Source organism: Astatotilapia calliptera, chromosome 20, assembly GCF_964374335.1.
Source record: "Astatotilapia calliptera chromosome 20, fAstCal68.1, whole genome shotgun sequence".
Taxonomy (NCBI): domain Eukaryota; kingdom Metazoa; phylum Chordata; class Actinopteri; order Cichliformes; family Cichlidae; genus Astatotilapia; species Astatotilapia calliptera.
The window spans coordinates 10,475,135-10,499,620 of record NC_137441.1 but is presented as its reverse complement, the minus strand read 5'-3'; the positions used below and the strand labels follow the sequence as shown (position 1 = coordinate 10,499,620).

Here is a 24,486-nt window from a genome sequence, read left to right as displayed (position 1 = left end):
CAATTAGCATTTTAAAATTGAGCATTCATTTTTCTTGCCAATAGGGCTAAAGGGTTTTATCCACTTGTATCATTAAATGGTATATGATAAGCTTGTTATTGCTGCAGATTCTTTGCATCATTTTGTGACATGTAGTCTTTAAAATGCTAAAACATACCCAAACTTTTTCATGTGTCATTTAACTTTGAAAAATGACACACAAAAGGCATAAAGTGTGTCGACATGACAGGCAGTTGGTGCTTCTGCTTGTTTATACATAAACCCATTATGCCATATCTGATCTTATTTGACGACAGCAGATGAGTAACATAGTTTCACACATTGTGCAGTCATAGACTACTCATAAATTACTATCACGTATAATGTAAATCTTTAGAAATCCAGTGTGTCACTGAATACAGACATTGAAAGTGCTACATTCTCCTAAAATGTGATATTTTGACACCAGTTGCACAGTACAAGGGGAATAACATGTCAACCAAACTGTAATTATGAGGAATGATTTTAGGTAAGTGTTATTAGAAATAGCAAATAAAGCAGTGGCATGTTTGAAAAGAATACATTAATATGCATTAGTTTGTATTAGCAAGCTGAGTTTTCACTGTTAATATGTCATATAAAGTGCATAAAAAGTGCATTTGGGAAATGCTTTAATGACAACCTGCAGTGAGAACCTTTAATTTTCTGTTTTCAATTCTGATATTAAAAAAAATAGCTGATATTGTTTTCATTTGGGGTTTTTTTTCCCAAAACATTTTTCAGTTGTTAATTGGCAGCTACATTATAGTAAGTCTTTGTCTGTAAGAGCCTCCCAGATCTGCTGAAGCCCAGGTTGTTTGTAAGTTGTTGAATGGGTTATTTTTGCTCCTCTTTAGAAACAAAACATCATCATTTCAGTAATTTGTTTTTAGTTCAGCAAATTAGACTGCCCTACAAATCAAACTGTAATTTGATTTTATAAACTGTACTAGTAGATGACAACAGATTTCCCAGGTACCCCTGTGGGCAATTTAAAATCACCAATTAACCTAACCCCATGCATGTCTTTGGACTGTGGGAGGACGTCAGAGAAAACATGAACTCCACACAGAAAGGCCCTAGGCTCGATTCAAACCCAAAGTCTTCTTGCTGTGCGACAATAGTGCCTGCCACCACACCACAGCAGTATCTAACACTCACACACACACTTCGACACACTCAGCATCTTGCCCAAGGACACCTCTACACATGGACAGGAGGAGCCAGGGACTGAGCCACCAACCTTCTCATTTGGACGCGACCCACGCTACCACCTGTAGTATTTGTTTAACAGAGCTGCTCTAAATTAGCACTACTGATAATTACCAAAATATTTTTTCTCTAATAGCTAATCGCCAGCAGTAGAATGTAGATTGCAGATTGCTCTGTAATATAAATTATACTTTTAATGTTAAAGGTATATGTATATTATTTGCATTCCTCAAAAGAAAAAATTGTTAATTTGTTACTTCTCAGAGAATTCCAGCGTACCCACCTCAAACTGGGGTATTAAAACTTAAATCCAGTTTGTTATTTCATGATAATAGAATTTTTAGTTTTGAACAAGTTTTTTTTATTGTTTATATCATCGTCTTTTAATAAATAATTTATCTATAATTTTATATCTTTAATTTACATATTCTGTGAGGTCTTAAATAATTAGTGAATCATTACTCATTTATTACTGGCAGGCAAGAGATTGAAGAAAATCTGAGGACTTTAGCACTTGGAAAACATGACTCAATGGGGTAGTTTGGTGCGCTACTAGATATTTGCAATACTAGATTAGTTGAGAGTGACTCAAGATAAACTACCACTACATTTTACTTTGTGTTTTGTCCTGCCTGCCTGTGCTCTCTTTTTCTTTTCTCTCCACTTTCTTCTTTTCTCTTTGCCCTCAGCCTCAAACTGGTCACAGCAGATGGCTGCCCCTCCCTGACCCTGGTTTTGCTGGAGGTTTCTTCCTGTTAAAAGGGAGTTTTATCTTCCCACCATTGCAAAGTGCTTAGCCCTAAGGGGTTGCTTGACTGTTGTTTTTTTCTGCAGAATACTGCAGGGTCTTTGCGTTATAGTATAAAGCCACTTTATCCAACTGTTGCTGTGACATGGTGCCATGTTAAAAAAAAAAAAAAAAACTCAATTGAAATGATTGAAATGATTGAATTTTAATTTTACCAACAAAATGCAAAGCTGTGCTAAAAAAAAGAAAAAAAAAAGAAAAAAAAGATTAATAAGATCAATTAACTGCTTGTTTCAGTAACTTATTGGAATAAAATTCAAACAATAATAAACTACTAATTATACTGAACAGATTGTGTTGCCCAGTGTTTCCTATTGCAACCAACCTCAGCTCTCTGTAGCAGCCTTAAAAAGTCCATATTATTTTTAATAATATGGCAAAACCGTATACATTGGTTGTTTAATGGTTTCAGCTGGTTCTTCGAAATAACATAAAAAGAAAAAGAATGGATTCTTCAACCTGCAAAGCAGAAAATTAGGTTGACTTTCCACCTGTGCAGCTATTGACAGCTCCTTTAAAACTGTTGCTCAACTACATGAAAGGGGAAAAAAATCCCTCTGTGTTCATACATACTGTGTGCTGCACACAAAGACATCCTTTTTCTATTGTAATTTCCTTCTGAGAGAACCTATAAGGTCTGCTTTAAAGACATTTTATTGACTTGTCCATGTGGTTTATAGGTTTCTAAATGGCTCCACTTCTCTTTAGAAAAAGAATGGGAATTTAATCACACACCTTTGGCGGGCTTAGTGAGGCAGCTGTGACAGTCAACAACCTCATCATGTCAGGCAGAGACTCAGGAGAGACTGTCCTTGAAACACAAAGAACCTCGGAGGACATTGATTCACTTCAGCCACTGTAGCGCTCATTCACAGTTACAAAGGCCAGTGTTCACCAAACCTTTCAGCACCAACAAGAGACAATAAAACAACATAAATCAATGTGGGTATCAAAATAAGTTAGTCATTAATGCCTCCCACATTTCCAGAGAAAGCTGCTGTCACTGCAGCTCCCTGCTCATGGACAATTTCAGTTCAGGGTAATGATACACTTAATTATTCTGGGTCCTGGCCAGAAATGTTCAAATGGCACAATTTGGTAACAGAATTCCAGTAATATGAGGTTCTTGGTGTGTAATTACACAGATGTTATGAGTGAATCAGGTACTGTATATGGGCTTGCAGTTGATTTGTGTCATCATGTTTCATCCTGCTTTTCATTTTGAGGCAAGGACAAGCCGATACGCCTCAGTTGCTCTCATAATTATTTCTGCTCCTCTCCCTTTTTCCATGCCTAGTGTTTCTGTCTTGCTCTCAGTCTTGGCCCAGGCCTGGGTGTCGATCCCTGAGGATATGATGCTGGAATGCCTATCACAAGCGTCTCCAGATGGGTATTGGGAACCATCTTAGATTCGATAAAATTTTACAAATCAAGACTGAGGAATTAAATGAAATCTTACAATGTTATCTCTCGGGTCGAATTGGTCACTGAAGTGTGCTGCCTTGATAGACCGATAATGCAAGCCACTTGCTTTTTATCATCCACATGTCATAGATTCCATCTGAGTGCTTATGTGCACAATGTGTGAATGTTAAAGTCCTTGCAGGCAGTTTATGTCATCCTTCCATTCTTCAGTTCTTCAATCAAATTTGTTTATATAGCAGTGTGGTATTCAGTGGATAGATTATAATCCGCAGGACAATCCTTGTATTCTCCCTGTAATATGCATAAAACAGCAGCACCTTCCCCAGACGCACAAGCTTTCGTCGTTGGCTGCATTCAACAGATAAAGAGGAACAATGGTTCTAATAGGCTGCACAGAGTCTCTGCAACCAGTGTTTCGGCAATGCACATTTGTTCTCACAAAGGCTAAATGTATTTTGAGTGGCAGATTAAGGATATTGGTCAGAGGCTCTGCATTGTCAACTCTGAAAAGTGGGGTAAATGTGTGCTTGGATGATAATTCACACATTCTTAAGCTTGACGGCGAACAAAAAAGCAGCTCTGTTCTTGGTTTTGGGAAATGTGTTTCACAGATTGTTAATTATGGGTAGCATAATCTCATTAAGTCCTTTTGCTTTGCGACTCAATTTCTTTTACAAGCATTAGTCATGATTGAGTAGTTTAGAGGTTTAAGTTCCTCTTTTGTCTGAGTTCAAAAAATGTCCGTCTTCATAAGAGCTGTTTTTTTGGCCCATTTGTATTCCACAAGGAAACCTGATGTCCACAGCACCAGTAGCACAGTTTGCCTGCTTGAGTGTCTGTAATATTAAACTGTCTTGGCTTATAAAAAACATAAACATTCAATGTTGCGATTCTACCAAAAAATAAGGGAATGTAAGATTTACTGCTACCATCTGACTGTAGAATACAATATACCAGCAACCTCTTATACAACCTCTTTTCACCAGTGATGTTTACTTCGTCACGTAACAAATGACACTGTGAAAACAATATGACAATGTGAGAGGGTCACTCGTAGTGACAAACCTATAGAAAATTGTCCCCTGAATCTGCAGCTTCCCTCTGCTTTACAGAATTTTAGAGTTTTAACTTTTTGTTTTGCTGCCTGGCCTGTAACTTTGTTTTGTTCAACTTTTTTTTTGGTTCACCCTTTCTGTGAAGTTTTAGAAAACCTCAGTTAGTGTTTAGCTGATAAAAAAAAAGTGCTTCAAAAGAAACATGGACAGATGCTTCCCTTAAGACATGGTATAGATCAAAAACAACTAAAAGGAGAGTGAATGTTGAACGTATTCTCTTGTGGAGTCCCCCAAGGCGCTGTATTAGGACCACTGTCATATAAAATTTATGAACTGAACAGTTAAGCACTGAGCTAAAACTGGCTCCATAAAGCTAAAGAGCTGCAGATAATGATTTGCTATGGATTTAGAGTAGTAGTCGCTTTTTTATTCTTACACTGTATACATATTCTCATATGATACACTGGTAGAGAGACAGCGTAATGAATGACAAAGAAATTGCTCTGCTTTAGTATTGTTGGGTCACAGTAAAGCCTTGATGCACCAGACGCAGGCAACGTGTCAGTATTTCTGGGTCAGTTGCTGTTTTTTTTCTACTTCTTAATACAGGTATTTTTCAGATACTGTTCTTAATTCTACCACCTCATCTATCTATCTATCTATCTATCTATCTATCTATCTATCTATCTATCTATCTATCTATCTATCTATCTATCTATCTATCTATCTATCTATCTATCTATCTATCTATCTATCTATCTATCTATCTATCTATCTATCTATCTATCTATATATATTCTTTTTTCATTTTTCTTTCTTTCTTTCTTTAGCCTTTTAACTGGAAGATAACTACTGTAGCTAGATGCATGTAACAGTATTAGATATATTCAAGAAACGTACAGATACCTCACATTTTTACCAGTGTAATGTACTTGAGCAAATTCACTCTGTTATATTCCATCACTGCTAACAGCTTACTGCTCATATGTCTGTGAACAGTCCTTTAAAGATGAACCAGTATAATCAGCCATGAGTGTTTCGTAGAACAGATAAACTTTCATCTGATTCAGGTTGCCCTCTTTGGGTTTTTGAGGGTGAAGTAATATCTAGATTCCCACCATGTTACCCTCTTTATATTCAGATGTTTACTGCTTTTGCAGGAGAAAATCTATTTTTCTAAACATTTGTGATGTGCGTATGATTTTGATCTACATATATGTAAATCAGGGTGATTATGGCCTAAAACAAGGCAGTATTCTTTCAAAGTGTTTGATTTTGAGAGTAGAGTACTGCCTTATCTTTGATGATCTGATATATCTAGTCTCGGTTGGATATAATCCTTGGGGACTCCTTGGACAGGCTGATGTAGCAAGTGGTCCTCTCTCTGCAAGAACATGTCAACGCATCTAATATATCTATGCATAGCCAGATCTGGCTATCGATGTTTATTTTTGACCAGTGATGTCTTGTTAGCAGCTTCATCCACAGGGCTGATGAATAAACTCTTAAGTCTCTGGTATATGCACGATGTTGCCCTCCCTCAGAGTGTAAACAATGTGCAGACAGATTAGTTCTGCTGCTGTGGGTGAAGCAGATTAGCAGAGATTATTAACAAACATGTTGAATTAAACAGACAGTATCACTTATTTCTTTGCAAACATCCCAGCTGTGTGGTTAAGGGTGCAAGTGCTTAAACCAGCATGGTAAAAACACCATGTCTCCCCACGGGAGCAGTCATCACCTTGATTGGACACAGAGCTGCCTGGATTCAATCTTCTTGGTCCCAATTACGGTCAGATTTACTGACATCAGTCACAGTTCATCACAGTGATTATGCTCAAGCTGTTCAGTGAGGAGATGATACAGAGCTTATGGGAACCACCACTAATTGGTGGTCTTCACTCTCTCACTTTCTGTCTACTCATATCTATTCCACTGGGATACATACAGATTTGTCATATCTACACTGCATAATCCTTTTGGGTTACAACAATTTTATAATAATGTATTCGAGTTTTCCTTTATGTACTCTCCCAACTGTCTGAAAGCCTCCACTATCATTCTCATCCCCAAAAAGACTAGTATAAACAGGCTCAATGACTACAGACCTATAGTCCTCACAGCAGATAATGTTAAAGTACATGAGAGATTGTCTATCCCCCTCCCTTGACCCCCACCAGTTTGCTTGCAGAACTAATCGGTCCACGGAGGATGCCATCACCATCACCCTTCACAGAGCGCTGAGCCATCTGGAGAACAGGAAGAGCCACGTGAGGATGCTCTTCTGGGACTACTGCTCAGTGTTTAACACCATAATACCAGACATCCTCACCAAACTGGACCACCGTCAGATACCCCCTGCCACCTGCTACTGGATCAAAAACTTCCTCACCAACCGACCTCAGTCAGTCCAACTCAGCCCCCCGTCACTCAGCACCAGATCTCGCTGGGCTGCATTCTCCGCCCTCCTACTGCACACCAATGCATCCAACCAACGTTATCGTCAAGTATGCCGGTGACACCGGTGACGGTGGTTGGGTTTATCTCTAATGGAGATAATACAGTGTACAGGGCAGCGGTAGAGAACTTGTCCTGCTGCTGCTCAGAAAATAACCTGAAGCTGAACGTCCATAAAACAAAATAACTCATAACTCATTCCCCACTCATTCTAAACAGAGGACGGGTAGAATTCGTGTCTACCTTCAGGTTTCTGGGCACCCACATCTCAGCTGAGCTCATCTGGACCCACAACATCAACACCCTGGTGAAAGCCTCCTGTCTCAGAAGAACGCCTTGCACCCCACCCACCACCTGTTTGATCAGCTGTCCTCTGGTCAGCACCTCAGGTCAATCAGGTCCCACACCTCTAGACTCACAAACAGCTTCTTCCCTCTGCCATTTGGAGTGTCAATAAACACTATCCCCCCCACACCACATCCCTGTCCACCCACTGCACTAATCTGAGCCATGGTCTGAGTAACCCCCATCATTCAGGTCACTCACACACAGACTCTATTCAGATCAAGTCTTGTCTTTGCACTACTTCCAAGCACTTTTCAAATTGTATGTACCTCTACAATGACATGGGGCTATTCTATTCTGTTCTATGCTATTCTATTCTACTGATACTCCACTGGTACCATCATTTTCTCCATGGTTTGGCTTCAAATTGTATTTACTCCAGTTTTTGTAGATGTACATGACTGTTAATAATATGCTCTTTCCCCTTTTAATGTCATGTTCAGAGTAGTGGAAATTATTCATGTTCAGTATTAAGAAGAAATGTGTCGCTTTGTGAAATATTGTCTTCTTTACTTAGCAGCAAGATAGAGTCATTCTTTACTTTTTAAACTTATGAACAAAAACACGACTTAAAATGACAAAAACTGGACTAAAGTTACAGAAATTATTTTGGACTTGGAGTATTAGTCAGGTAAATGAGGACAACTGAAAATGTCTCTTTGAGGTCTGGGTAATTGTGATGAAAATGTATTCCTGGTTATCTTCCATTTTACAAACCACAAAATGAATGTGCTGGTGAGAAAATAACAGACAGAGATAGAATGATAATGATCATGTTACTGATAAAAAATATAAATTCATTAAAAAAAAACAGAAAATAAATAATAACCCTTAAAAACAAACTCCTCAACAACGATCAAATTTGTAATTAATTCACGAGAAATCAAAACATATGTAAACCAGAGTATAATATATTTTTAGACGTATGGAAATTAAAGCAATTTTGTGGTCGTATTCGAGTGATCTTATTCAGCTGTCTAATGAGTGAGTCATCGCTTGCTATGGTATAATCAGCATAAGGCACCAACTGAAGAGGAGCAAATGGAAGCAAATCGAAACAAGCCTTTGTTACACGATCATGACCACTTGCTCTTGTCAAACAGAAGGACTTAGAAAGAAAACCCTGTCTCTGATGCAAGCCTGGCTCAGATATAGTGCTGTTGCTTTCTGCAGTTGAGATAAATAAATGTCCTGCCACTGAGAAAATGCAGTATATACAGTGGATACATGGATACATGCTTTTGAGACTTTTCATTTTCAATACTTCTCTACAATTAATAATCTTACCAGTTTGGCTCATTTGTAATTCTACTGTAGAAAAAAAAAATCTTTAGGTCAGATTAGATTCTCATACCATTAAAACTGGATCAAAACAACCCAAAGTCAATCAGACTTTCATTGTTGCTACTTTTGCCCAAACTGGATCTGATCAAATGATGCCTAGTTGACTGAAATTGGACTAAAATCCAAAAAGAAGTTCATTCAGCCATAACAAAGGGATTTACACTGTTTATCTGATTTTTAAGTAACATTACTTTACACTATACATTAAAGTATTGATTCACTCACATGAGCAATTTTTGTTCATCCAGAAAGGGAGTCAATATGCACCTTACAGGCACATGATGAGGATGGATCATTTAAGCATACATCTGTAATAATAGCATTGTTCATTTTTTATGGCTTGCACATGAATCTTGTATTGCATTAGTGCTTGAGGATGAATTCTAAGGGTTTAAAATCATGATGTGTGTGCAGAGAAAGGTTGACCTATGGAGAGACGGGCTGACCTGTCTTGATTGTCCATATGACAGCAATGTATATGTTCATTGCAGATTCACATTCACATATCTAAAGGTCTGACCTACAGCTTAAATGTGTTATATGCACAATACATTTTTTTCTATGTCTGTGAGGATAAGTAAAGCGTTTCATTTCCTCAGCCACACCTGCAAATCCAATCTTATTAAATGCACATTGGGTTCACCACACTTATTTAAAAGTTAATTCTCAAATATTTCCATAACTTCATACTGAATTTTTATGACTTCACTGAAGCTATGCTGCAGTGAAACAACTTTTACAGATCCCCATGACATTCAAAATGTGTTTTACTGTAGACTAGAACATAAAGAATGAATCTTCCTTTCGCCTTTTTAGAGTGAGAAGGATTTCAGGGAAGCTATTTAAGTCAGAAACTGCAGTCTTCACAACAGACACCTAAATTTTGTTTTTACTGTTGCAAATGTTGTAAACTATTCAAAATAGCTATCTTCCCATTGGGCCGGGGGTCATGACCCAGATTATGGAAAGCGATGCTGTAGAGAACTGAGCCCGAGGCATGAGGATGCCTGTTGTTTAATTGAAGTTTAATGGAAAAGATGTGTGTGGCTTCAGTTTTCATGTGATAGGGTTCAGTGCCATCTAGTGGTAATAAGTAACACAGTTTAGTAACACTAAACTGTGACTGCATGTGGGTTTGGACTTCTTTTCTTACATTATTCAGAAATAAGAGTCAGAAGATTTATTATTATTTAATTGATGAAGAAACCAAATGAACTGCTTAAGTTTATAAAGCCATAAGGATTGCATTAGAAGGAACATAGTTAGTTCCTGGAGATTTATTAACAAATCCATGAGAGTTACATATGCCACACACTGTAATAATAATAATATACGTAATATGAGCATTTACAAAATAACAAATGTGAATCTGCAAATATGTAAAAGTCTAACTACTCTAACTAAGTCATTTAAGGTACAAAATACATTTACATACTGGATAAAAAGCCTTTGTAGTGTCATTTTGTATGCATCCACTGAAATAAAGTCATAGTCAGCAAGTTCATTCATCTGTTTCATTCATCGTTCTATCAGCCTGGTTCATTTTTAGTTGTACTGCCTCGTCAGAATTCCTTGTCTCCATTGCTTTGCTCTTTCCGCGCTCCTCATCCAGTTTTTTATAGTTGTAGTAATGCATAACGAAGAAAAATATGCCAGAAACCAGCATGAATACACCGCATGCATAATATATGTATTTGTAATCACCAAAATAATCAACCAAAGCTCCTGAAAGAGAACACACATAATCTGTTAGTAACTCCATCTTGGAAATTTCTATACTTTGCTTATGTGTATAATCAAAATCACAATTCAATGGAAAAAAAGAGAAGAAAAAAAACACCACAAACCTGCCATTGGAGGTCCCAGAAGCACTGGCCCACACTCAATAATGGTGACAAGTCCAACGGCAGTGGAGAAACGAGGAGCTCCAACAAGGTCCATTAGAACTTCAAAAAGGAGTGCAGAAAGCATCCCAAATGCCAAACCAAAGAAGACAGCATATACAACTAGGCCCGTATAGCCAGATGCCAGTGGGCACATTAGGTGACATACGCCATTGTATGAAACAGCAAAACTGAAAAAATACTGTATTCTCGGCCTGATCCACTTGGTGTTGCCAACTAAGCCAGTTGTCGGTCTAATGAACATGTCCGCCAGAGCAAAAATGGAGAGCAAGAAAGCTGCTGAATATTCATCAATCCCTTGATGTTTGGCATATGGAGCCATGAAAACCACAGGTGCAAAAAAGCCAAAAAACAAGACCACATTACCAATTAGATAAATGAGGAAGCCCCTGTGTCTGAAAAGTGAGAGATCTATGAATTTCTGCACAAAGCTGTGACCCTTGCTCTCACTTTGATCTTCAGTCTGAAGGTTATCGGAGTGGGTAGTGGTGTCTTCAGCAGCAGCGTGTTCCTGAGCTTCGCTTTCACACTTTGATGCCTCATCTATTGTTTTCCGTGGTATGCTTTTGTTGACTGGTCTCATCAAAGCACCAGCTACACAGCAGTTCAAAACAATGGATCCCAGGATGAGGAAGCTTCCCCTCCAACCAAAGGAATCAAACAGAAACTGATTGAGAGGCGCCAGAGTGGAGAGAATAACCGGACTTCCAGTCATAGCGAGTCCATTGGCCATGGGCCTTTTGACCTGGAAGTAAGTGCCTATGATCGTCAGGGAGGGCTGCAAGTTGAAGGCGAGACCAAAACCTGTTAAAAATAAGGTTAAAATTACACACAGTAATTTATGAATTATTCCCTTTAGAATATTTTGAATAAAGTGCCTAAAGTATCAGTTTAAAAAGTACTTTTAGACAGTTGAATGCACCTCTTATTATTATCTGTGACATTAGTTTTATATCGGTGATGATTTGTTTACAGAAAAAAAAATATAACTAGTCCCATGGTTTGGGCATTTCTTTTCTGTACGTCTCTGACTGGTGCAGTGCTACTAGATTAAAGATTAGGTTTAAAGTCTGAGAGGTTTGTTTGCTCTCAGTTAGTAAAATGATCGTGTGGTTTTGCCTGCACATGTGCATGTGTGGATGTTCCAAATGCACCTGAATTAACAGGACAAAAAAGGTTTTACCCAAATCTAAACATTGCTTTGATGTTGTAAGAGGGGATTATAACTTATATTATATCATAAGGGTCATTGTACTCGCTGCACTGAACGACCAACTCTGCTTTACACAGGGACATAAACAATCCCTGTGGATTGATCCTGATAGTAAAAGACTGAATGAGAGTTACAACACAACCACTCCTTCCTTCAGTGTAGTCCAGTTACAACCAGGTATCATAAAGCAAACATTATAAAGGACAGAAACAGCTATACCAGAAAAATAACACAAAACTGAATTGAACATGTGCACTGTAAGAAAGTGAATCGTTTTAAAGGATAGTTTTTTAAATTGTTGGACTAGCCTATCTGACTGTTAACAAAAAAAGGAAACATAATTTACCTCCAATTACTCCAACACAGAGGTACAGATGTATTATATTAGTTCCAAAAGAAGCGAGAGCCATGCCAGTGCAAACCAGGACCCCGCCAACTATAACCACAGGTCTGCTGCCATAGCGATTGACCAGTATACTGCTGACAGGGCCTGCACACAGGAGAGAAATATCTTACATTTTTGGCAACGTTCTGAGGGACAAATTTTTCTTGACAAATCCGGTCATGGGATACGCTGCTTGGGAATGTGCCAATACTTGAAGTATGACGGCCACTAACCTCCTGCATACATAGAAGCAAGCATGACTGAGGACACCCAGGCAATCTCACTGTAGGAAACTGAAAAATATTCCTGAATCTCCTTGAAATAGATGGTGAGGGACTTAGGAAAGGCATACGAGAATCCTATGGAGATGAAAGCGCCGAAGACGACAGCCCAGCCCCAGCCTCCGTCTGGTGGGGTGTAGCCTAGATTGGTTGCTGCTGCGGGGGGCATGTTCAATTCTCCGGCTAGAAAGTGGGAACAGCAAAAATAAGTGAACAGAAAATAAACAAGTGCAACTTTTCAAAGAAAGAGTTAGATTCACATATTTTGCATCCATTATAAGTTTCACAAGACCTCACCTCGGCCCAGTCCTTGAAACTGTATCGCAAAGTCTATGAACTCAGTCCATGTGACACAGTCTTGCACTGGGACAGAGTTCACTCTGCTGTAAGCTCTTTGATCTCATCACGTGTGCTGTCATGCAAAATATGAGTGGCCATACAAAATAGAGCAATAGCCAAGCACTAGATATTGATGACAATAAATGCTTGTAGGAAGTGTAATTCAACTGCTAAAATATGTTTCTTTTAACATACGACCCTTTCATAGACATACATTGGTTTTACTGCCGAGGCCCTTTGAACTCATGTAAGCAGTGTTTGTCTACTCCTATGTGTTTGTGCACTGCAGGTGGGTTGGTCAAAATGACATGCTCTTTTGGGAAACCTTTAAAGCTGGGATTTATGTTTTGATGTCATGCCCCCAATACAATGGCACCCCCCGATGGCAGGGGGTCTCCCTCAGCAGGGCTAACTGAAAAAAAAAATGCTTGGAACTTCGTGCCAATCTAACTAGATCCCCAGAGCTGTTTTTTCAGTACATGTGGGAGGGACTTATACAATATTAGGAAGGCTTTCTTAATTTTATGGTTTGTCTGCACGCTTTGATTAAGTAAAAATTAATTAACTGAAAAACTGTGTTTTGTACATGTTGTGAAAAACAGCGCTGGCTACAAATTCAATGTCAGCAGTGTTGGGCCATGTGGTTGCTGAATGTGAATGCTGGAAATAATTGGTCTCTATTTTATTTTCTTAAAATCATGAGTTGTTTAAATTGATGTAGTCACTGGATATTCTTTCAGCTTAGCACAAAATCCCTAGTTTTTATGCAAATTAATCCGGTATGGATTATTGGTGTATCTTTTAGAGGTGCTGTGAGCTCTGTTTTTTTTCTTTCATGAGTTATTTAAAGATGTCTAGATGCTGAGCGATAATGTGCTCCAATTCAACCTCCTCATTAATCAGCTATTGAGACTGCAAACCGCATGTTTTGAAAGAAATACAACAAACACTACATAAAATTCAACTGAGAGAATAATAATTACAATTTATGGATTAGAATTTAAAGAAATTAAACAGCTGACATATCCTCACTAACCACTTCATTAGGTACGCCAGAGTTGGGCCACTTTTTTCTTTCCGAACTGCGTGCATAGATCATACAAAGGTGCTGGAAACATTCCTCTGAGATTTTAGTGTATAAAAGTATGTTAGCATCACACAGTTGCAGCAGATATGATGTTGCACAAACATGATGTGAATCTCCGGTTCTACCACATCCCAAATATGCTCTGTTGGCTTAAGATCTGGAAAGTGTGCCAGAGAAACCAGTCTGCTCAGTTGGTACTAAAGGTCTCAAAGTGTGTCAAGTTTGGTAAAGATGTTCAAACTGTAGCATCCCTTTCCTGTCCTTATCTTTCACAACCGGCACCAGGTGTGGTCATCTGCAGCTCTAACCCATCTGCTTCAATCTTTAACTTGTTGAGCATTTAGACATGCTCTTCTCCATGCCTTGGTTGTAATCAGTGGTTATTTGAAATGCTTCATTTTGGCTCAAAGCACCTCTGGCATCAACTTCATCAATCAAGTTTCCACTCGGAAAACTGGTGGTCACTGGATATTTCTCTTTTTTTTTGACCATTCTCTTTATGGTTGTGTGATCCAAGCAGTTTCAGACCAGCCATCTGGATACCTGCAAAGTCACTAAAATCTCATTTTTCCCAGTTCTAAAGCCTGTTCAGTTGGCTAATTAGATGTGTGTAAAAATAAAATAAAAAATCAAACTGAAAACTAAACGTACAAAAACATGGAATGTGGAAATGTAAATAAATACTCAGCATTTCTGTTTGTAGACGTAAGTCAGGGAACTTCTCGCACTCCAGTCCACTAGATGGCGATAATAAAACAAAGCCTAGATTGCCTCAAAGGGGGAAGAAGAAGTTATTCAAGAGTTATTCAAACGCTTGTATAATCTGGTTGTTAGTTGGGGAAAAGTCGGGTTGATTCCAGTGCAAGTTAGAGCTGTGTAGCCATTTGTAGCTTCAGATGTTTTCAAAAGTGAGAACATGTTTGACTTCGGGTTTAGCCAGATTGCCCAGTTGTGTAAATTCAAGAGTAACATCTGTGCTCTGCAAACATCAGCATCGCACCTTCAGTTCTGAGTCTGCTGGTGTCAGGGTGAGTTGCTCCCACTGTCTCTCTGTTTCTGCTAAACTTGTCTTTAAAATTTTAGTTAGCGGTCTGTAAAACGGGTAAACCGTTTTTAGGATAATATACTGGTTAATATGTAAACCCTGTAAAGTAAATGATTCCGCGTTACTGGTTGAAACGTCTCCAGTTTGGCAGTATAATATAAAATGATTTAAAACCACGCTTACGATTTCATAACGCTTATTTTACATGTGTAAGACTCATTTTTGACCTTGTCCTCACTGTGTGGTAGTATCTGTGCCAGCTGAGCAAAATGAAAGTTGCACTTTGAACGTTGTTAACTTAAGACAACGCTGTGGCAATACGCAACTCAATTTTTAGTTGATGGACGTTTTCCTGGACCAAATTCAAATCATTCAGGATCTTTGATGTAATGACTATTAATGAGGTAATCTCATCAAGGTTAACATGCCTTTTTGAAAAAAGATTATGATTTCTCATGTCAGTCACATGTGTTCAGTGTGAACCTGCATTTATTTGTGAAGCGAATGGGGTCCATCGGTGGACCTGCCAGTCCTGCTTTTCTTTGGTAAACTCAGTTGAGCTGCAAGGTCAGGCCCTCATGTCATGCACGTGGAGTCTGGTTCTTCTTACAGTTTGATCAAAAGCTGGCACAAGTAGGTCATTCTCAAGGGCTCTGTTCCTCCTCGAACAAAGGCGCAGTTATCTCTCCTGCTGCTGCGTTGATGCCCTTGTGCAACCCTGTCCAGCTCTTCTTGTGTAGCAGCCCGTCTCCTATATGTCCTCCACTCTCCTGTGCTGAGACTGAGACTGTAAACCATCTTGTGATGGCATATTAGTATATGGAACTACCTGTGCAACCTGAATGGGCTGCAAGTACCACCTAACGCTACCAGTAGAGACAAGGAAACTAGCAAAAAGGAAAGAGAAATATCAGTCAGGAGCGATATGGGGGAGAGCAACAGTCTCACCATTTTGCTGCTTCTCCAATGCAACTGTTGTACTTTCATTTGAACCAAAGCAGGTTAAATGAATCCACAAGGGTTTATGCCTCCCAACAGGATTGATATCCTTCAAGTTTAACTGAATTTTGGAAAATTAGGGATAAAATATCAGACAATTCCTCATGTAAATGTCTGTTCTCCACTCTTTTCCAGGTTCTGTATGATGGGCTTTGTCCAATATGTGTGACTGAGATCCGTTTGCTCCAGTTTCTGCAGAGAAACCGGCCTGAGAAAGTACATTTCATTGATATCTCTCTGCCAGGTTATGATGGAACAAAATACAAGGCTATCACCTATGAGATGGCCATGAAGGAAATGCACGTGATTGATAAGAAAGACAAGGTGATTATTTAACCAAGATTTTAATGAACCTCACAATATGCAGTTTAACCTAAGTGTTGTATTATGCACCTTCATGCTGTGTGTTACCAGGTTCACAGCGGAGTCCCAGCGTTTGCAGTCATGTATAGCGCCGTAGGCCTCGGTTGGTTGGGTCGCTTTATGATGTGGTCACCTGTGAGACCATTGATGGACAAATCCTATGACATCTTTGCCAGGAACCGCTTAAAGTGGACCGGACGTGGAGAGGAGTGCACCACAGGACGCTGTGAAAAGAAAATACCCTGACGCTCCAGCACTGTTTTATAAGTACTGTAAATATATGAAGAACTGCATAAATATCATGCTGATAATCCTGTAAAAATGGTTATGTTGGTTATGTAGTTCACCTAAAGTAATTTAAAATAACAACAATAATGCAGAGATAAAATTACAACTGTAAAATAGAGCTGAAGATGAATGTATTCAAAGAAATATTTCTGGATGTACAGGTTTCATTAAATGCAGTTTGAAAATCTGTTTTTGACTGATAACAGCATTTTGTCATGATTTTTATTCTTCCTCTGGTGTGTATTCGTATCAGCAGATTGGTCCAATCTTACTTCTAACAAAATCACTGGGGAGGTGGCAGTCAGACCCAAGATAGTGGCTATGGAAACAGATTTTTAAAAAAGAAAAAAGCTTTGCTGTACATGGAAAGAATCATTCTTGACAGAAAGGATTGTGTGTTCTGTAAAGGACTGTCATGTATTCATCATATACATGGTGCAGAGATAAGACTCAAAGTCACTGAAGCGGAATATGATCAATTTCCTGTCATGCACAGCGGTTCATTCAAAGCCGATTAAGAACCAAACTGTCAAGAATCTGCCACTAGATGTCATTGTAAGTCTGCGAGAGTGAAATCGTTCTTTAGAAATTGTGCTGAATTGTAGCAAACTGATCAGATCATAGCCAGAAGAACAAATACGAGCAGAAATGTCAAATTTAGTGGATTTGTTTAACAAAAAAAATTCAAAACTACTGAAGCTCTCTGATTATTTATGTCTTTTTTATGACTATTGTTTTGAAAGTAACGTCAGTGTCTGTGTGCTGGAGAGAAACACGTGAGCCCCTCCTCTTATGTTTCACCAAAAATAAACAGCTGTGTAGAACGGCATGTGCTGGTGAAAGATTACATGAGATCCTGCAATAGGACAAAAGTGTTTATAAAACACTGTTGGTTACAGCGTAAATGTCAAATGGAATTTACTTGTGTGGCACTTTTTTCTTCTTACTTAATCAATTTGAGCATTCGAAGTGTTTTCTTGCTACGAGCTTCATTCACCCATTCAAACATGCCTAAGCAATTTGCATAAAATTCACAAACACACTCGTGCTCCACTGGGGGGAAATTTGGGGTTCAGTAATTTGCCCAAGGATACTTACACGGACACTTACAGACCTGGAAGACGATACTCCGAACATACACGCCAGGGATCGAACGCTCTAGGTAGGGGACTTGCTTCTGCCTCCTTGGGCACAGCTGCAAAGAAGGAACATGACACAAGGTCACATAAGCACATATTTAATTGTTTTTGCTGAATAACATTGGCCCATTTAAATCATACATCCAGGCTCTAATTTAAAACATGAGCACACTTCATAATATCCATTTACAACTGTAGACTTCCAGTTGTTTGCATCACATGTACCTTCCAGCTTGGGCACAGCTTCTAAGAATTGGAGTGCTGTTTGCAGTGATGAGTCACAGCTCTGTCTGTTTGGTGTGTGTGATGTGTGGTGATGTTTAAAGCACCCAACATGAGTTCACTGAGACCTTAAGCTGTCACCCCATCCCTAATTTTAGACTTGTGCTTGTCAGCAGTGACAACACATGACCTTAAGCCTGTGTGTCTTATTGAACACTGGCCGAGCCAGTTCGCACCCCCCATACACACCCCCAGCCCAGCCCAGCAAATGAGATTAAAGTCCTGCGTGTAGGAAGGATTGAATCAAGTGTCAAAACACAGCAGAAAAAAAAAGCGACTCTGACAGTCTGTCAAAACTGCTGTTCTGGATTTTAGAGAGCAGGCATCTGCACGAAGAGGAATTGTGAAGACAGGAAAACTTGGTGTTATGTTTCAGGTAAATCTTTAGTGTGTACGCTTTCAACACATATTCTGTCAAGGTTACATTTTCTGTCATTCGTGACCTCTCCTTGCTTAAGTGGAAGACTTTAACCTATGTCGATGTTTGATTATTGCATACCCGAGCTGTCTGCCTTTTAGTTTGTATAGCCACCTTAGTGCATGCACTTCATTTTACATGGTATTAACCATTCCACCATTATTGATAAGGATAAGAGATTAACTACAGGCAAAGCCGTGTGTGTGTGTTGTCAAAATGGAAATATGGAAGTACAGATACACCATAGAGAGTTATTTATAGGCCACGCTTTTTTCTGGAGGTTTCATGTTACATTCTTGTGGAGACAGCATAAGGAAAGAAAGGCACCAGGCTATTGTAAAACATGATGCCTGTAGTTTGATCAGTCAGAGTTGTTTATAGTTGTTTATGTGCATGTCATCAGCGCAGACAAGCTTTGGAAACATGAATGCAATAATTTTATAATTTTATGTAATATCCCTAGTATTAATATTTCATCTTTGACTCATAACTTTCCCATAATTAGATTTACAAGTAAAAATGACGAAACTATCATGAGCTGCACTTCTTTTTGTTATAATTAGCAAAGTTTCTGATCATGTATGACTACTAAAGCTCAACATGTCAATATCATGTGTCATGTAAGCATTTTGTTTAACACACTCCTGCAGCCACAGAGCGTCATTATTGTGTAGCGCTGACTTAGTTGTTGTTCAAATGTTTTGTTGACTTTTCCAGATTCCTGCTGAATATGCCACTGCAAGCTGACTCAGTGCTGAGTGATATTTAGGCTTTGACTGAGTGCCGCTCATCAAGACAACATGGGTCGTTACCTGAGCACAAAATTGTGTTCATGTTGTGTGAACAGGACATTGAAATTGTACAGCAAATATAAATACACAATGAACCTTCTCAGAAAGGACCATGGTCTGACTAAAGCACCACTCTGCCTTGACCTACATAGATATTTACAGCTGTCACCTCCTCAACCTTCCAGGTTTGCAACAAAAGCCACTTTTAAAAAAGTAAAGCACAGCGATACAACCTCTACCTTTTATAGCCTCCTTAGAGACCTTACAGAAAAGGCGAGACATCCTCAGGCTCTGCGTTTTTATTCATCTTCTAATAAGGATGTCTTCAAAGCCAAAGCTCCAGTTGGGATTTTTGACGAGGCTCAGAACAATTCTCTTTTAAGTTCGGTTGGAGGGTGTCTTGGTCAATCATTTAATCAATTGTCCAGACACATTAACATTTATTTCAAAAGAAAAGAAGTTTTAAGTCTGTCTGAAAATGCCAGTGTTGTCATGTCTACTCCAGAGTATGCTTGCAGGTCACAGAGGATTAGTCAAAGTCAGCAAGCAGCCACAGAGGAAAATATACCTGAAAGCAAAGACACAACACAGACCTTGAAATGTAAGGACAAACAGTGGGACTCTGTAACAAGTCATTCAACTCAAGAAACATCTGGACTGCAGTTATTTCACATCAGCTCTCTCACGACAAGATTTGGTGAGGGTTACAATTATGTTGCTCATCACATTAACACAGTTTTCTCTCAGGGTTTGGCAAAAGTTCAAAAGCAGGAGAATTTGGAGCCTCCTTCCAAAGAGACAAACAGAAGGGAGAAGAGACGAAAAATACAAATCAGAGGTAAACAGTCTCAAGTAAAGGCAGCACTGGAACCCGACAGTAACTCCAGTACCTGGGAGGAAGGATACCTTCACTTTGCAAGGCACATTAATAAATACTTTGGTGCCAAAGTAACAGATGAAGCTCAGAATACGAAAGAACAACCTCTCATAGAGAAGGATTGGACTTACAAGAAACACCTTTTAACACAATCCACCTCACAAACTCACAGTGCCAGTTTACAACTGAAGCAAGAAGAATCTATCACCCCAGGAGCTGCAGGCAGTTTCCACAGCAGCTGTAATACAACTAAAATCAGTGAGAACTATTTCCAAACATCCCAACACACCAATCAGTATTTCAAGGGTCAAAGTGGAGTGAATGAGGACACTGAATCCCAGAAGTCCCCCAAGAGACTGAAGAGTGTATCTTTTATGGATTACCTCTGCAACCCCACAAGTACCATTCCAGAACTGCTGGGTGTTTATCGAAAAAGCAACTCCAAAACTGCCATCTCTGCCCCGCAGGCAGTATTAAATAAAAAGGTGAGTTAAAGTAACATTTTCATTAATTCCCAGTTAATGCCCCGATGAACTAAGTAAGATAAAAATCTGCTCTCATTAGTAAGAGGCTAAAATACATAAAAATGAACTTTGATGCGATTCTGCTTGTTTGTCAGCTTGTCTTGAATAGGAAACAAGCAGATGAAATGACATGTGTGTTCGCTGATAGCCTGAGACTGGCTTCTACTCCAGAAGATCTGACTGACTGCGTAGAAGCACTCAATGAACACCTTATCCACTACCCCTCATGCAAAGCCTTAATCTGGAAGGTCTGTTGAGAATTAAACACAAATACTTATATTTAACAGTTGTTTTAACCTCATTAAATTTAAAACATGATTTTGTTTCCAGGAGAAAATTGCAGTTTCAATGCTGAGACAACGGAAGAACTATGAACATAACCAGGAACTTCAGGCTGCATTAAGAGAAACTTTGGCTCTTATCGGATATGCGGATCCAGTCAAAGGCCGTGGCATAAGAGTCCTCTCAATTGATGGTGGTGGAACGAGGTAAATGTAAGAAAAAATAGATCATTAAGCACTCAAAACAACTTTAACTACACATTCATGAAGCATTTTGTTTAGTACACATTAAGCACCATAACTAGCTAACATTCATGGTCAATTCAGAATTACCAGTTAACCTAGCATGTATATCTTTGGACTGTGGATCACAGGTATTACTTGTATGTGAAGTGATAAAGTACCTCCTTGAACTCTATCATTCAAAACCACCCTTTTCTTTGATTTGATCCATGTCGGTTAGGCTAAAATCCATCTGAATACATATAGGTGAAATCTGACCTGGTACAGCCTCTGTGCAGAAAGATTTGAAGCACCTGTACAAACTACAAATATTTTTCATTTGCGTTTCTTTTGTATTTTGGGTCACTCCAGGAAAAATCAATCAAATACATTTATTGTGTTTTTACTGCTGTTAAATGTCAAAATGGGTTTAATTTGAGCCAAACAGTATATAAAGGTTAAGCTGTGCCTGATGGTATCCACTGGTTCTGTGTATGACTATGCTAATGTGTTCATATTTCTGGGGGTTTATGTTTTCCTTTTTCTTTGCATTTTTCAGAGGTGTTGTGCCTCTTCAGATATTAAAGCTGTTGGAGGATCAAACAGGCAAAAAGATTCACCAGCTGTTTGACTACATCTGTGGAGTGAGCACAGGTGACATATAGTAAACTGAGACTAACATTTTAATGCATGCCTGTCTGAATCTACAACTCTATTTAAAATGCATGTCTCCGCATCTGTTTGTTGAAGGTGCTGTCCTAGCCTTCATGTTGGGTTTGGCCCGTTTTTCTATAGAAGAGTGTGCTGACATGTATCGTCGTTTTGGTTCTGAAGTATTCCGGCAAAACCCGCTGGTTGGTACTGTGAAGATGGGCTGGAGCCATTCTTACTATAACACTGAGACCTGGGAGACGATACTCCGGTTTGCACATAAGAGACACATTAAATGTGCTTCAGTCCTTCAAAGGAGTAAATTTTTAACAAGTTAATAAGACACTGCTTGTTTTCATTCTCATTAGAGAGAAGCTAGGTGATAGAGTACTTATTAAAACAGCCAGAGATTTCTTCAGTCCCAAGGTAAGAATATTGCACTTTCACAGAACACCAATAAAAGGACTTCCAAGCTGCTGTATTGGAGCACCCCGCTGTGGTGAGATTCCATGTTTTGATTCCAGCTTAAAAACTGGAGCTTGCACAGCTTTAACAATTGGTTTTGTTGGTGTCTGCTCAGGTTTCTGCAGTCAGCACAGTGGTAAACTGGGGTACCAGCCCTAAGGCTTTTGTCTTCCGCAACTATAACCACAAACCAGGTTCTCTCAGCCATTACGCAGGAGGCTCAGGCTACCAGATGTGGCAGGCAGTGAGGGCATCGTCAGCCGCCCCAGGATACTTCCAGGAGTTTACCTTAGAAAATGACATTCACCAGGTTGTTAATGACAGTTTCCAATGTTGACATGTCCTTGTTTTGTCTCAAACGTGAATAGGCGAAATAAACATGTGATTAACTGAAGGACTATGAAGGGGGTGAAGGTTAACCTTACTTTTTGCTTTAAGAAAAAAAAAACATTAATAAATAAAACGCCCCAATAACTAGTGGCAATTGTTAGCCATTAATCTTTTTTCTAATGACAGTCAATGAAGTGAACACAAAAATTGGTGAATTGCAGTGATGATGCAGGCACACACATAATAGATGTGTGTGCCTGCATCATCACTGCCTGCATCATCACTGCAATGATGCAGGCACACACATCATTGCAGTGATGTGTGTGCCTGCCCCAATCTTCAGTGTAAGAACGTAAGTGAAATAGCATTAATGGAGTTGGTTTACAAGACCTTATGTGCAAAAAAGCTCCAAACAAGTGTTAAACAGTATAAAAGCATCATTGTAGGAGCTTTTCAGTGATGTCAACACACTATGGTCATCCTTTATATACAGTCTTTGGTTGGATACAAATTCCATACAAAAACCCAATTCAACATATCGCATTCCGTTCAGGAAAAAAGAAAAATGCCAGTCGCTCCCTTTCCTATCACTCACACCTTAATACTTTTCTACAATTCTTAAATCAAAAATATAAGAACCTCTGTTGATATTGTATTTGTTTTACTTTAAAGGAGTTCTAATCATTCAGGCTTTTTTTCTTAAGCTTTTTTGTGCAGGTTTGATTTGAACAAAATGCTAATTTCTCGGCTTTATAGATTAATTTGTGTCTTATTAGGATGGTGGAATCACCCTGAACAATCCCTGTGCCGTGGCTGTCCATGAAAGCCATTTGCTGTGGCCAAACCAGGACTTCCAATGTGTGCTGTCCCTGGGCACAGGTCGCTATGACAGTGCTAAGAAGGGACCTGCTACCTCCACGAGCCTGAGGGCCAAAATCAGCAATCTGATCTGCAGTGCCACTGACACTGAAGGTGTTCACACCCTTTTAGATGACCTGCTGGCCCCAGATGTCTACTTCCGCTTCAACCCCATGCTGAGCTCTGATGTGTCGCTTGACGAGAACCGGCCGCAGGCCTTGGACCAGCTGCAGAGAGACACACAGAACTATCTGGAGAGAAACCAGCCAAAACTGGCCAGACTTTGTTTAGTGCTTTCAGCAGAACGCTCAGTTATTGGGAGAACTAAGGACTGGTTCAGTGAGAGGGCCTGGGAGATGAAACAGAGATTGATGTGAGTAGGTGAGGTAAAAGATGTCTACAAAGAGATGTATATCATATGCATAGAAGCACACATAACAGAAACACTTTAAAGGCAACATCCATGATATAAACGCTGTTTGACAAAATTTCGTTTTTTGGCTTGTGGTATATGTCATGATTTTGAGTTTATGTGAGGCAACCAAAAGCTCATCATCTGAGCTTTGCTAAGCAGTTCAAATGTGCAGAGGTTTTGTGTGTTTTTGTCTGATCTTTTGATATATTTTCTTTTGACTTTATGACCTAGACAGAACAAATACTCACAAGCACTTTGATGCACTTTTTAAAAAATGCCTAATGTATAAATATAATTCACTATAGGTCTTTCTGTCTTTGAAAATCAAAGAATATTTATTTAAGAGTCTATGTTTCATTAAACATATTAAATGCCACTCTTCAGGGTTTTATTTTTCAGATTACTGCAGTCTTTAAAAGTTTATAAGTGAAAAAGAAGTCCTCCAATCACTTGACTACAATGGGTTAAATCCCCCCCATGTGCCTGGAAGCCGTGCCCCCGTGTCCACAAAAAGCTGACTTTGTTTCAGACAGAAACGCTTTGTCTAAGAGAGAGTGTGTATTCGTGCCAGCCAGTGTGAAGATACAAGGTCAATGACCCACCCCCCATCTACCATCTATCTCAAAATCAGAATCAGCACAGACAAAAGAAAAAATATCACCTCT

At 39.1% G+C, this 24,486-nt stretch overlaps 3 protein-coding genes across 4 annotated transcripts; 2 read left to right on the top strand and 1 right to left on the bottom strand.

The window, feature by feature from the left end:
* Window positions 1–9,841: 9,841 nt before the first annotated feature.
* Window positions 9,842–16,430, bottom strand: slc16a7 (solute carrier family 16 member 7). Of its 2 annotated transcripts, none has more exons than XM_080295302.1 (5): window positions 16,311–16,430; window positions 12,400–12,630; window positions 12,128–12,271; window positions 10,512–11,372; window positions 9,842–10,389 (listed from the first exon to the last, which is right to left on the bottom strand). In XM_080295302.1, exons 2-5 carry the CDS (start codon window positions 12,614–12,616, stop codon window positions 10,166–10,168), a joined length of 1,446 nt encoding a protein of 481 aa, XP_080151428.1. In that variant the 5' UTR covers window positions 12,617–12,630; window positions 16,311–16,430; the 3' UTR covers window positions 9,842–10,165. The 2 variants fall into 2 exon arrangements, with proteins under 2 accessions (XP_080151428.1, XP_026016599.2); XM_026160814.2 differs by lacking the exon at window positions 16,311–16,430 and adding an exon at window positions 12,745–14,656.
* On the top strand, window positions 14,622–16,757 carry LOC145423123 (uncharacterized). Its single transcript, XM_080295304.1, has 3 exons — window positions 14,622–14,901; window positions 16,053–16,241; window positions 16,332–16,757. The coding sequence occupies exons 1-3, from the start codon at window positions 14,770–14,772 to the stop codon at window positions 16,524–16,526; spliced, it is 516 nt and encodes a 171-aa protein (XP_080151430.1). The 5' UTR covers window positions 14,622–14,769; the 3' UTR covers window positions 16,527–16,757.
* Window positions 16,758–18,048: 1,291 nt separating this feature from the next.
* On the top strand, window positions 18,049–24,197 carry LOC145423119 (uncharacterized). Its single transcript, XM_080295298.1, has 9 exons — window positions 18,049–18,365; window positions 19,125–20,560; window positions 20,695–20,847; window positions 20,930–21,087; window positions 21,662–21,756; window positions 21,853–22,024; window positions 22,122–22,179; window positions 22,334–22,528; window positions 23,325–24,197. Exons 2-9 carry the CDS (start codon window positions 19,208–19,210, stop codon window positions 23,781–23,783), a joined length of 2,643 nt encoding a protein of 880 aa, XP_080151424.1. The 5' UTR covers window positions 18,049–18,365; window positions 19,125–19,207; the 3' UTR covers window positions 23,784–24,197.
* Window positions 24,198–24,486: the final 289 nt, after the last annotated feature.